The sequence below is a fragment of the Medicago sativa genome, chromosome 5 (genome assembly GCF_051527215.1).
Source record: "Medicago sativa cultivar Bolivia chromosome 5, Bolivia_mono, whole genome shotgun sequence".
Taxonomy (NCBI): Eukaryota; Viridiplantae; Streptophyta; class Magnoliopsida; order Fabales; family Fabaceae; genus Medicago; species Medicago sativa.
In genome coordinates this window covers 30,828,732-30,841,102 of record NC_140753.1, presented here as the reverse complement: position 1 = coordinate 30,841,102, position 12,371 = coordinate 30,828,732, and the positions used below count along the sequence as shown (strand labels likewise).

At 32.5% G+C, this 12,371-nt stretch overlaps 1 protein-coding gene and 1 pseudogene across 1 annotated transcript; both read right to left on the bottom strand.

The window, feature by feature from the left end:
* Nucleotides 1-941: 941 nt before the first annotated feature.
* On the bottom strand, nt 942-2,528 carry LOC146921723 (uncharacterized). Its single transcript, XM_085711369.1, has 4 exons — nt 2,073-2,528; nt 1,649-1,792; nt 1,475-1,570; nt 942-1,270 (listed from the first exon to the last, which is right to left on the bottom strand). The coding sequence occupies exons 1-4, from the start codon at nt 2,526-2,528 to the stop codon at nt 1,223-1,225; spliced, it is 744 nt and encodes a 247-aa protein (XP_085567495.1). The 3' UTR covers nt 942-1,222.
* A 4,621-nt stretch (nt 2,529-7,149) lies between these two features.
* LOC146921722 (secreted RxLR effector protein 161 pseudogene) lies at nt 7,150-7,833 on the bottom strand (annotated as a pseudogene).
* Nucleotides 7,834-12,371: the final 4,538 nt, after the last annotated feature.

Here is a 12,371-nt window from a genome sequence, read left to right as displayed (position 1 = left end):
CTGACTCAGTTTGGATTCGGCTTATCCTTCCCTTCTTTGATCTAGATCCGCTCTTGAGATTTAAAACTTGAACTGATTCGTTTTCCTCTCTTCTCACTTCGAATTAATGGTGTTGTGTTGATATTTGATTTTTGGAATAAAATGATGTTATGAACTTATTGTTATGTTGTTGAATCGGATTTGTGGTTTAATTCAGAAAGATTGTTGTTGTTGGTGATTTGGATTTCGAAAGTGTTGTTTTGATTGTGGTTGAAATTTGATTCCGAAAATTGGATTTTATGGTTTATGAGTTTGGATTTTCGGAACATTGAAGGTGAAATGGTGTATGAAATATCTTGTGGTTGCTGTTCAAGATGAACACAACTTGATGTTCATGAATTTTTTGTGATTTTTTGTATTTTGATTCGGAAGTGTATGAGAGAGAAAGAGTTTTGGTGCTTTTGTGATTTCCAAATAAATGAAATCAAATACTCCCTCCGTCTCTAAATAATAGTCGTTTAAGGTTTATGCACGGGTATTAAGGAAATGATTAATTGTGTTGATTTTGATGGTAAAATTAGTATCATTTACTAAAACACCCTTATTAATTGTAGTTAGTGGAGTAGTTAAGTTGGATGAAATTCAATATATAAGGGTATAATAATGGAAAAAATAATAATAAATGCTGCATTGGTATTCTAAAGTGACAATTATTTTGAGAAAAAGAAAAAATGGTAAAGAGACAATTATTGTGAGACGGAGGGAGTATTGTTCTACCAAATCTCTAATCCTTGATTATTATACCCCCATATTCTTGAATTATGTTGGCGAATTATGTAACTACAGGAAAACAAAGTAAAATTGATTCCCAAAACCACCACACAATAGCAAGGAATATAACTCACAAATGTTTCATCAAGACACAATAAAATCCAACAATTTTTATCATTTTCACCAACAAACCATTTGCAAGCCAAAATAATATAACGAATATCCAATTACACAATTTATTACAAAACCATAAAATATGGAAGTTCATAGTACATATCACCAAACATTTTAAAATAAATTGTATTGAAGTTCCATTAGCAAACATGCGCCACGATTCCATATCGACACTGGAAATTAGGACGATAAAATGAAGTTAAAAGTAATTCTCATAGGAGCAAACAATATCACAACTTCATCTTGACAATAGTTAGCTCCAAGTGAAAGATATCCTCCTCTTCCTCATTCAAATGCCTTACTCTTGCTTAATGTTTGAACCGTTTGATCCACCACTTGATGATCTCTACAAGAAGCTAGTTAAACATTAGGAGCATAATCAAATTGCAAGAGATAGTTTATATGATTCCATAATACAAATGTTAAGAATAACACATGTAACTCCAACTTTAACTTCAAGTGATTTTGATGAGAGGCATAAACACAATACAATAAAAAAATATAATAGTTGAAAGCCAAAATAAATTTTTAGAATAAATAAGTTCGATACCTTAAAATGAATATTTGTTATTGCAGATTTCAGTATATTGGCTCCAACAATCAACCTCAACTTCCGCACAAATTCATCACGTGAAATCTTATTTGACTGCACAAGCACACCTTGATACATTAGATATAGTTAATCATTTAAAATATAGGCATCTATTGGAGCTAAATTACGTACCATCAATTGTGCATAATGTCCATTGATTTGATTCATACTATTGGAAGGAACCATGTTTCTAATGGCAGCTAAAAGCATGCGAAAAGATGTCCAACGAGATCTCGATGTTCTTTGTGTATTAGCAGGAACACAAGCATCTTTTCCCTGAGGCATCCCACAAACCAAAATCGTTTGGATAAACATAATAAAGAAAAATGTTATAGTACTAAACCTAGAGGAAGAATCTTAGAAGATGAAATCCCCAAAATATTGCATGTGAGTGTGTTATAATCAGAAGGGAAAAAAATTAAGTATGAGGGTGGAAATGTGTACATTGGAGAAGGAATTCTTATATTAAAAAAATAGTTAAAAATTGGTATTACAATTGCATTTTAAATGGAAAACTAGGAAAACATAATATGTAAAACTCACGAAAAAAACTTACAGTGTCCATTGCAAAATGTCCATAACCATTTTTCTTCCTCTCACTTGAAGAAACATTAGACTCTCCATTATTCTCCCCTAACTTAGATTCACTTGCCCCATTTATTTTCATTGATAAATGTAATTTTATCTCATATGGATCTTTCACATCTGGACTTTCTCCACCTTCATGCTCTCCTATATTATTGGGTTTGTCAGTATAACGAGCAAAAATTTCAGGAAAAAAGCAGCTCCCCGCCTCATCGATCCAAGCTATGGGTCGTTGCAAACCCATTTTCATATCCAACTGATACATATGCAGAAAATTGAGCACAACATCTTGTCCATCTAAATTTATCTCCACAGCTGCCTTCTTGATTTCGAAATCTTTCTTAACAAAGTTAACAACATCTTTTGGATAGTCAAACCATTCGTTGTTCCTATAGAACATCAAACGCTTGGGAATACCACTTTTCATATAGTTCAAATAATATCTGGCAAAGGACCTTGAAATACTAGGACCGGATTCATTTGATTTGTGTTAATCTCCAACTAATGTCATTTGTTTAACAACCATGCTAGCTGGTACCGAAATTCCAGTCATATGTTCAACACAACGGGCATCCCACTTTTGCTTTGTATTGAGTGCAACGTCATCCAATGTCTTTGCAGATTTTGCGTCCATTTCTATATACTAGTTGACTATCTATACACGTGTCAAATATAAAACCTCAGGTTCATGACTTAAAATATAAAAACTCAATCTCTATATGATTAAAACATTTTAGAATATTGAACTAGTATAAAGGATCATATGGTTATCATAATAATAAAGATAAAAAGTTAGCCAATAAGAGCATTCCCTGCAGGGCAGGAAAAGTAATTTGAAACAATTGCACATGTAAATAACTCAACACTACAAACAAAACATAATGCAATATAACATTAAGACAAAGTTTGAAGGTTTATTTAGCATCATATTGTTGCATGTACTATAAATTTTTCAATTTGCCGAATGTGGACATTTATGCTCTAAAATTCTACGTAAGAAGTCCAAGTAAATTCATAATCATAAAGATATTGATGTGGCCTTTGATGGCACCAACTTTCCAACAAAACAAATATATCTCTACAACTCTTCATATGATTCCCAAAAAGCCTTTAAAATAAACACCTAATGACTAATATGATTTTCAGAAACTGTCAAAGCTTAACTCGTTTTCTATATACTCATAAGAAAAAGTTTCAAACTTGCCCATAAATGATTATAATCTAAAGAAAACTTTGAAAAAAGTAAGTGTGGATTCTCAAAAAATCCATCATCAATGAAAATTTCACCATCCGGCATCCAAGAAATGATTATGCATAACATAGCAACCAAACTAACATTTATTAAATGTTGAAAGTAAAGAATAAAATGATAAAACCCTTAACTAAAACATGAAGAAATTTAAATAATAATAATAATAATAATAAACACAATTAAGAAATGACTCTAAATTAACAATAGTGACACAAAAATAATTATGCCTCCCTAACACTGCAGAAACTATACATGCTCTTCCCAGAGACAACTCTGCTTCTAGTAAAGGAATTTAACAATGTAAAAAGAAGATAACTTTTTTCAAAAATAACAAAGCACTTGGCTTAATCAAAACGAACAACGAGGGACCTTTGAAAAAACAGGGAAGGAAATAGGGGTGACACTAATGGTTATTTTACAACTTTCTCAGGTGGGATGATTTGAACCATATCCTTTGTGGTTACAAAGTCAAGCTTTGTGCTAACACCTCTTGAACAACAATGTCTAGTATTCACTAATCCCAATTAAATAAATTGCATCACAAAACCATAACATTTTCCCCAAAATTAAAACTTTTAAAATAAGTGAATTTCAAACAAAAATGGATGAAAAATAACATTATACAAATACCAAAAATAAAAACAAATTTGACCAGTTAATCTAACCCATCAATTACAAACTCAATGAAACACAAAAACAAGAAAAAATAAACTGAATTACAATAATTCAAATTCAAAATAAAACAACAAAATAAGTAAAAAAATAAAAATAAAAAACTAAGGAACAAAGAAAAGGGTATGAAATTATACCTAAGTGAAACAACACAGACACAACAAAAGAATCACCAAAAAATTCACAAGTAGTTTCCTCTAACTTTGAAACTGTGCATCTATTTGGGGGAGTAAGGAGTCCTATTTATAATAAGTTCTAACAAAAAAATGTAAAGATAAACTAACTCATTAAATGAATTGGGTATGTCACGCAACCACTAGAAAAGGTAAACATTAACAATATAGGTGTTTATTGAAAACCCAGTTTTGCCAACTAAGCATTAGCTAAGCATTCATTGTATTTGCTTTCTTCTTCAAAAATTTACAAATCTAATTTGTCCTAATAGAATTCTCTTTCTCCTATGATTAAATTAATTCTTAAAATGTTTATTGAATCATAAAAAATTTACTTTTATTATGAAATTCATATATGGATGTTTGTTAAATTTCAGATTTTATTTCTTTAAAGGAGTCATATTTGTTATGATAATAAACTTTTAAATAATATTGAAATTTGAAGGTGACACTAACAATTAATGTGTGGACGATCTTATTATAATACATGTTTTGCTGTTCTTACTTGCGCACAATTTTTTGCATGATAGTATCAACTTTTTTTTTACTAAAATACATTGGAATATAACGGCACCTTCAATATTATTTATAAATTACCTTGTTTTTTTTCAATTATTTTTAAAACTTACTACCATGACAATTGATATTATTTTAAGGTATACAATTTGAATATCTTAACAAGCAACCATGCATGGATTTCACATTAGAAGAAAATAATTTATGAATTTTGAAAAATTTAAAAAATCAAATTAAAAATAGAAAAAAGAGTATTCTAGAAGGGAAAAAGAGACATGAAAATTGTGGAAGAAGAAAAATGATACAATACCAACAATTATATTGTCAGATTTTACAAATATTTTATTTTCACTATAACTATTTCTAAAATCCCACATATGATTAATTTAGATTTATTGATAGTGTAACATTTTTTCATTAACATTATAAATTAATTTCTTAAAATAACCGATTGTTGATCGCATTAAGGTGAATCTTGCTACTTGGAAAGGTGTCCTTTTGTCTATCATGGGATGTGTTCAATTGGTGAAATCCATAGTCCACGGTATGTTGGTTTATTCTTTTCATATTTGCCGTTGGCCTGCCCGTCTGTTACATATGTTGGATAAGTTGATTAAAATTTTTGTTTGAAGTGGTGATACTGATACTCGCAAAATTTGTATGGTTTATTAAATGAATTGGGTATGTCAAACAACCACTAGAAAAGGTAAACATGAACAATATAGGTGTTTATTGAAAACCTAGTTTTGCCAACTAAGCATTAGCTAAGCATTCATTATATTTGCTTTCTTCTTCAACAATTTACAAATATAATTTGTCCTAATGGAATTCATCTTTCTCGTATATTTAAGTTAATTTTTAAAATGTTTATTGAATCATAAAAATTTTACTTTCATTGTGAAATCCATATATGGATGTTTGTTAAATTTCAGATTTTATTTCTTCAAAGGAATCATATTTGTTATGATAGTAAACTTTTAAATAATATTGAAATTTGAAGGTGACACTAACAATTATTGTGTGGAGAGTCTTATTATAATACTTGTTAGTAATTAAGAAAACAAGCGACTACGGGGAATAAACCTAGATTGAACCATTCTCTTAAAACCCTTAATAAGGTAGACGACATAGGGCTGTTTGTTTGTAGAACTACTAAGACTGGAGAGAGGGTTTGATATGAGTGTCCTAAGATTTATAGATGGGCTGAACTAATGGAACCTTGACCTTCATTGCCTTGGGAAAAACTAGAACACCAATTTAAGTTTATGTTTCAATTACCTTTGAATTAACAAGACCCCGCACGTAAGGATCATCGTGCGATCAGCAGGTGCAGTTAGCCATCAGAGGGATATACCTATAATCAACTGGGATAGTAAGACCCCGCACGTAAGGATCACTCGACGATCAGCAGGTGCAACTTACCGATCGACTAGGTTAGAAACATTCAAATGGCTTCATCACTTGTATAGTCTACCTAAGATAAATAAATTTGACATTACTGTTATGTAATATCCAACAATGTAAACAGAGGGGATTCAAAGAATCCTAACCGCTGCTTACTTTTATGCAACCAAAACAAATAAACTTGCAACTCTTTAACCCTTAACTTTTATATCGTCAAACTTACAAAAATAAGTAATGTGAATTGTTTGGATGAAACGACAATTCTCGTCGATACGATACTCTACTTATCACTTTATTACTTGGTAAAAAATTTGGTACACTTGTCAGATATCGTCCATCACCTAGTGCCCAAGGCGCATGTTTATGCTCTCCCGGGCCCAGTTTCTTTGATTTTCATCGTTTTTAGGTCTTCGTCTTCAAATAACTTATCTCAGATCATGGGAACATGATTCCTTGAAGGTGAGAAAAACACAAGAAGGGGAGGGGGGGGGGGGGGGTTGAGTTGTGTTTTCTTTTTCGTCTCCCAAAACTGAGTTCACTGATCATAAGCTGATAGAGTTCATTTTCTGATGAATGTTCATAGTCTAATTTTTTATTTTTTTTTTGATTTACCCCCTGTAAAATATTTTTGTTTTGATTTACCCCCTAATAGGCCAAACAAAAACCAAATTTTTTTTCAAGAAATTTTGTTTTGATTTGGCCTATTAGGGGGGTAAATCAAAACAAAAATATTTTACAGGGGGTTAAATCAAAAAAATAATTTTACAGGGGGCAAACCGAAAATGACCTATATTACAGGGGGTAAAGACCTATTAACCCAAAACCGAAAACGAAAATGACTTTAAAAATAGAAAGAAAAAAGGTTAAAATAAAACTGAGGTATTTTAAAATACCTCTCTGCCGGAAATTTCGTCTGAGACGATGAAACTTCTCAACTTTAAAAATGCAAGTAAATTTTTTAAAAATGGTTAAAAATGGGGTATGATAGTGTCGAATGTCAATGTGCTTTGTTCTACTATAATAGGATTCTTTTAAATATTGATAGCACTTAGGTTGTCACAGTATAAATTTAGAACATCTTGTTCAACATTACACTCCTTCAGCATCTGCTTCATCCAAACAAGTTGAGAACAACTACTTCCAACTGCAATGTATTCAGCTTCAGCAGTAGATAGGGACACATAATTATGTTTCTTACTAAACCAGTAAATTAGATTATTTCCTAGAAAGAAACATCCTCCAGAGGTATTTTTTCTGTCATCAGCACTTCTTGCCCAGTCAGCATCACAGTAGCCCATCAGCTTAGAGTTTTCACTATATGAGTATAAGATTCCATGATCACTGGTGCTATTAATATATTTCAGTATCCTCTTTGGTTCAACTTGATACCTTGCACACACACCTACAGTAAAAGTGATATCTGGCCTGCTTGCAGTAAGATATAATAAACTCCCAATCATGCTTTTGTACATGCTTTGATCAACAAATATACCACTTTCATCCTTTGTCAGCTTCAAGTGAGTAGCAGCTAGAGTTCTCTTGTGACCACCATTATCCAAGCCAAATTTCTTTACAATGTTCTTGGCATATTTACTTTGGGAGATGAAGATTGAATCCTCCATTTGTTTGACCTGTAGACCAAGAAAATAGGTCAACCCACCAACTAAGCTCATCTCAAACTCAGACTGCATTTGCTGAATGAAATGTTGAACCATCTAGTTCGACATTCCACCAAAAACAGTGTCCTCAACATATATCTGGGAAATCATCAGTCTTCTGTTATCATCTTTTACAAACAGGGTCTTGTCCGTACCTCCTTTCTTGCACCATTGATCAACAAGAAACTGATTGAGTCTCTCATACCAAGCCATAGGTACCTGCTTTAATCCATTCAGAGCTCTCCTCAATATATAGACATGATTTGGAAAGCTAAGATCAACAAATCCTTTAAGTTGTTCATCACAAACTTCTTCATTCAAGTAGCCATTTAGAAAGGCACTCTTTACATCCATCTGGAACAACTTGAATATGAGTATACAAGACACACCTAGCAACAATATTATAGATTCCAACCTAGCAACAGGGGCAAATGTTTCATCAAAGTCTAAGCCTTCTATTTGAGTGTAGCCCTAAGCTATTAGTCTTGCCTTATTTCTAGTCACAGTTCCATGTTCATCAGACTTATTCTTATAGATCCACTTGGTACATATCACATTCATCCCTTCAGGTCTTGGAACTAAGTCCCACACTTCACTCTTTTTGAATTGATTAAGTTCTTCTTGCATTGCTTCAATCCAGAACTCATCAGTCAGAGCTTCTTTGATATTATTTGGTTCAACCTTGGACACAAAACATGAGTTGGCAATGACTCCAACTGATCTTCTTGTTGTGATTCCCTGATCAGGATTCCCAATGATTAGGTCTTGAGGATGATTCTTCTGAACTGTTATAGAGGGACCTTTAGTAGTGGACATCTAAACTTGCTCAGTTTCTTCAATTTCTTCTTTAACAGGTTTAGATTCATTCACTTGGATAGGTGCATTTGTTTCCTGAACAGATGTTCCAACATGAGAATCAACATCATGAACCTTTTCTTTAGGCACATAATCTATCACTACATTAATAGATTCCACCACAGTTTCAGTTTTGGAATTAAAAACTTTGTAGGCTCTGCTGTTTGTGGAGTAACCAGGAATAATTCCTTCATCACTCTTAGGCTCCATCTTCCTTCTATAGTCTTTATCAGACAAGATATAGCACTTGCTACCAAACACATGAAAAATTTGATAGTAGGTTTTCTTCCCTTCCATAACTCATAAAGAGTTGTTGTGGTTCCAGTTCTTAGGGAAACCCTATTGTGAATATAACATGTTGTGAATATAGACCTATTGCAATGGCCAATTTTAAATTTAAAGTTATTTCCAAAATCCTAGTAGATAGACTTGCTTCAATCTTGCCTGTAGTTGTTTCAAAAGAACAAATGGGATTTATTCATGATAGGAACATCAAAGACTGCCTTTGAACTACATCAGAAGCTGCTAACCTCTTACACAACAAAACTTTTGGAGGAAACCTATCTCTCAAAATTGATATTACAAAAGCATTTGATTCTTTGGAATGACCTTTTTATTTTAAAGTGCTTAAATGTTATGGTTTTAATGAAGTTTTTTGTCAATTGATTCAAGTCATTTTAAATTCGCATTTCTCTCAATCTCTATCAATGGGAAGTCTCATGGAAACTTCAATCGGACAAGGGGCTTAGGCAAGGATACCCACTCCCCCCCCCCCCCCTTCTCTTCTGACTTGCAGAGGATGTTCTTAGTAGAAGCATATCTAAGCTAGTAGCAGAAGGCAAGCTAGACAGAATCAGAGGGTAAAGACACAATCATCTTCCTTCTGACACTTTTTATGATGAAGACCTTATGATTTATTGCAATGGTAAAATCTCATGTTTGCATGCTCTTCATGACTTATTCAACCGTTATGGTTTAAATTCTGGCCAGATTATTAACACAACAAATCAACCATCATTTCCAATGCCATTTCACATCAGAGATTGAACCAAATTGTTGATATCTTACACTTAAAAATTGGAACTCTCCCTTTTAATTACTTAGGGGTTCCAATAATTAAAGGTAAGCCAAAGGTCCTGCACCTCTAACCAATTGCTGATAAGATAAAGCTAAAATTGTCTTCATGGAAAGCAAGTCTTCTCACTATGGCAGGCAGGGTACAATTAGTGAAATCAGTAATTCAAAGCATGCTATCTTATAGTATTTCTTTGTATTCTTGGCCAACTTCTCTTTTGAAAAGACCTTGAGAAATACATAAGAAATTTTATCTGGAGTGGAAATAGTGATAAAAGGAAACTTGTAACTGTTTCTTGGAAAATGATTTGCAGGCCTCTTGATCAGGGAGGATTAAATATTAGATCTCTATGTGGTCTTAACAATGCTACCAAATTGCAGCTTTGGTGGTCAATGTTGCACTCTCAGAAACCCTGGGCCTTGCGTCTTAAAGATAGAGTCATTAGAGTTAAACAACTATAAGGCACCACATCTTCTCATCTATCTGGAGCAGCATCAAAGATGAATTCAATGTTATTAGTGAGAACTCTTTTTGGCTTCTTGGTAATGGTCAGAAGATTAATTTTTGGACAGACTCTTGGTGCGGCCCCCCATTGGTAGACACTTACAACATCCCATCTCACATTAGCAGTTTGCTTATTTCAACTGTTAGTGATTACATTGTCAATAATCAATGGTATGTTCCTGATTCTTTCCATCAAATGTTCCCCAACATTTTAGCTATTATCAATTCAGTTGGAGGAAAAGCAAGACCAACTGGTTTGGAGGCATACATCTGATAGTGATTTACAACTCAAGGCAGCCCACACTTTCAAAATGCAACAGTTCCAAGACCTGCATTCGGCCAAAACCATATGGAGCATTGACATTCCTCCTTCTAAATCCATGTTTGTGTGGAGAATAATGCATGAGATAGTGCCAACTGATGATAATCTCATCCAGAAAGGTTGCCATGTTCCCTCAATGTGCTCACTTTGTTTTATGAACTCAAAAACATATTTCCACTTGTTCTTTCAATGTCCTTTTTCTTTAAAGATTTGGTCATGGTTTGCTATTTTTATTGATAAAGTTCTTCAATTTCACTCAATGGAGGATATTTGGAGAATTTGTGATCTCTCTTGGTACCCCCAGTTCAAGATAGTGGTCAAAGCTGCTCTTGCAAATCTCCTCAACATCATCTGGTATGCTAGAAATCAAGCCAGATTCAACAATAATTCTATCACTTGGAAAACTGCAATAAATATGCTCATATCTAGTTCTTCTTTGTCTGGAAACTTAACTTCTAAGGCATCTAACAATTTAGTCAGAGATTTCACTATTCTCAAAAACTATAAAGTAACTATCCATCATCCAAAAGCCCCACAAATCAAAGAGGTGATCTGCCATCCTCCTATTCATCTTTGGTGAAATGCAATATTGACGGGGCATATAAAGGTAACCCTTTTGTATCAGGGTGTGATGGTATCTTTAGGAATGATGCGGCAGATGCTATCTTGTATTTTGCAGAACCTCTTGGAATAAAATCTTCATACATTGCTGAGCTTTTTGGTCTAATGAAAGCAATAGAAATAGCTGAACAGATGAATTGGAGGAACAATTGGTTTGAGTCTGATTTACCTTTAGTGATCCTTGCTACAAAAAAACCAAACAATGTTCCTTGCGAAGTGAGAAATAGATGGAAGAATGCTATGTTGTTGATCAGAGATAGAAACTGCTTGGTTACTCATATTTATAGAGAAGGGAATCAAGTAGCCGACTCTCTTGCAAATCAAGCTATCTCTTTGCACTCTTTACGGCTTGGCAGTAAGCTCCTCTTTGTATTAAGGATAGCTATATTAAAAATAAACTAGGCATGCCTAGCTTTAGGTTTTGCTAGTTCTGTTGGTGGTTTTTACCACACCTTTTTTGTATCTTACCTACATCTATATTAATATATTTTGTGTTGGTTAGTGCTTTGCTACCAACTCTTTTTTGAAATATATATATATATATATATATATATATATATATATATATATATATATATATATATATATAATGGAAAATTATATTCATTGAGTCTCTCCCTGTGTATTAAATACTTTAACGAATACTTGTAACATATACATAAATTGGTTAAAATATATTTCTTTTCAAAGAAATAGAGAGAAAATACCAGAGATATTGATGGGACTCATTTTTAAATTATTTTAATGAGACCCACCAATACCCACTTGTATCTTTGTCGTTTATAAATGGATCTATCCATTTCATACGAAAAATTAAGAAGAGATCAACTCATACAAAACGGAACATATTTCTCAAACTTCTCTGTGTGTGTGTGTGTTGTAAAATATAAAGGAATTGGTGTCATAAAGATGTCGTAGTCTAACCATTATCTTAGAATCTAAAACAACTCTCAATAAGTATATATTTGGGTTCAAGTATGAATGGTTATTTTCACATTGACTATGAATTGATAAAATCATTTGATATATAAATAGGCGACATGTATTTTCAGTATCTTAATGTATTATTATTATTATTATTATTATTATTATTATTATTATTATTATTATTATTATTATTATTATTATTATTATTATTATTATTATTATTCCTTGGTTAGTAAACTTACTTTGATTCATGAAAATTTACCATCATCAAAGAGGCAGAAAAAATAGTAA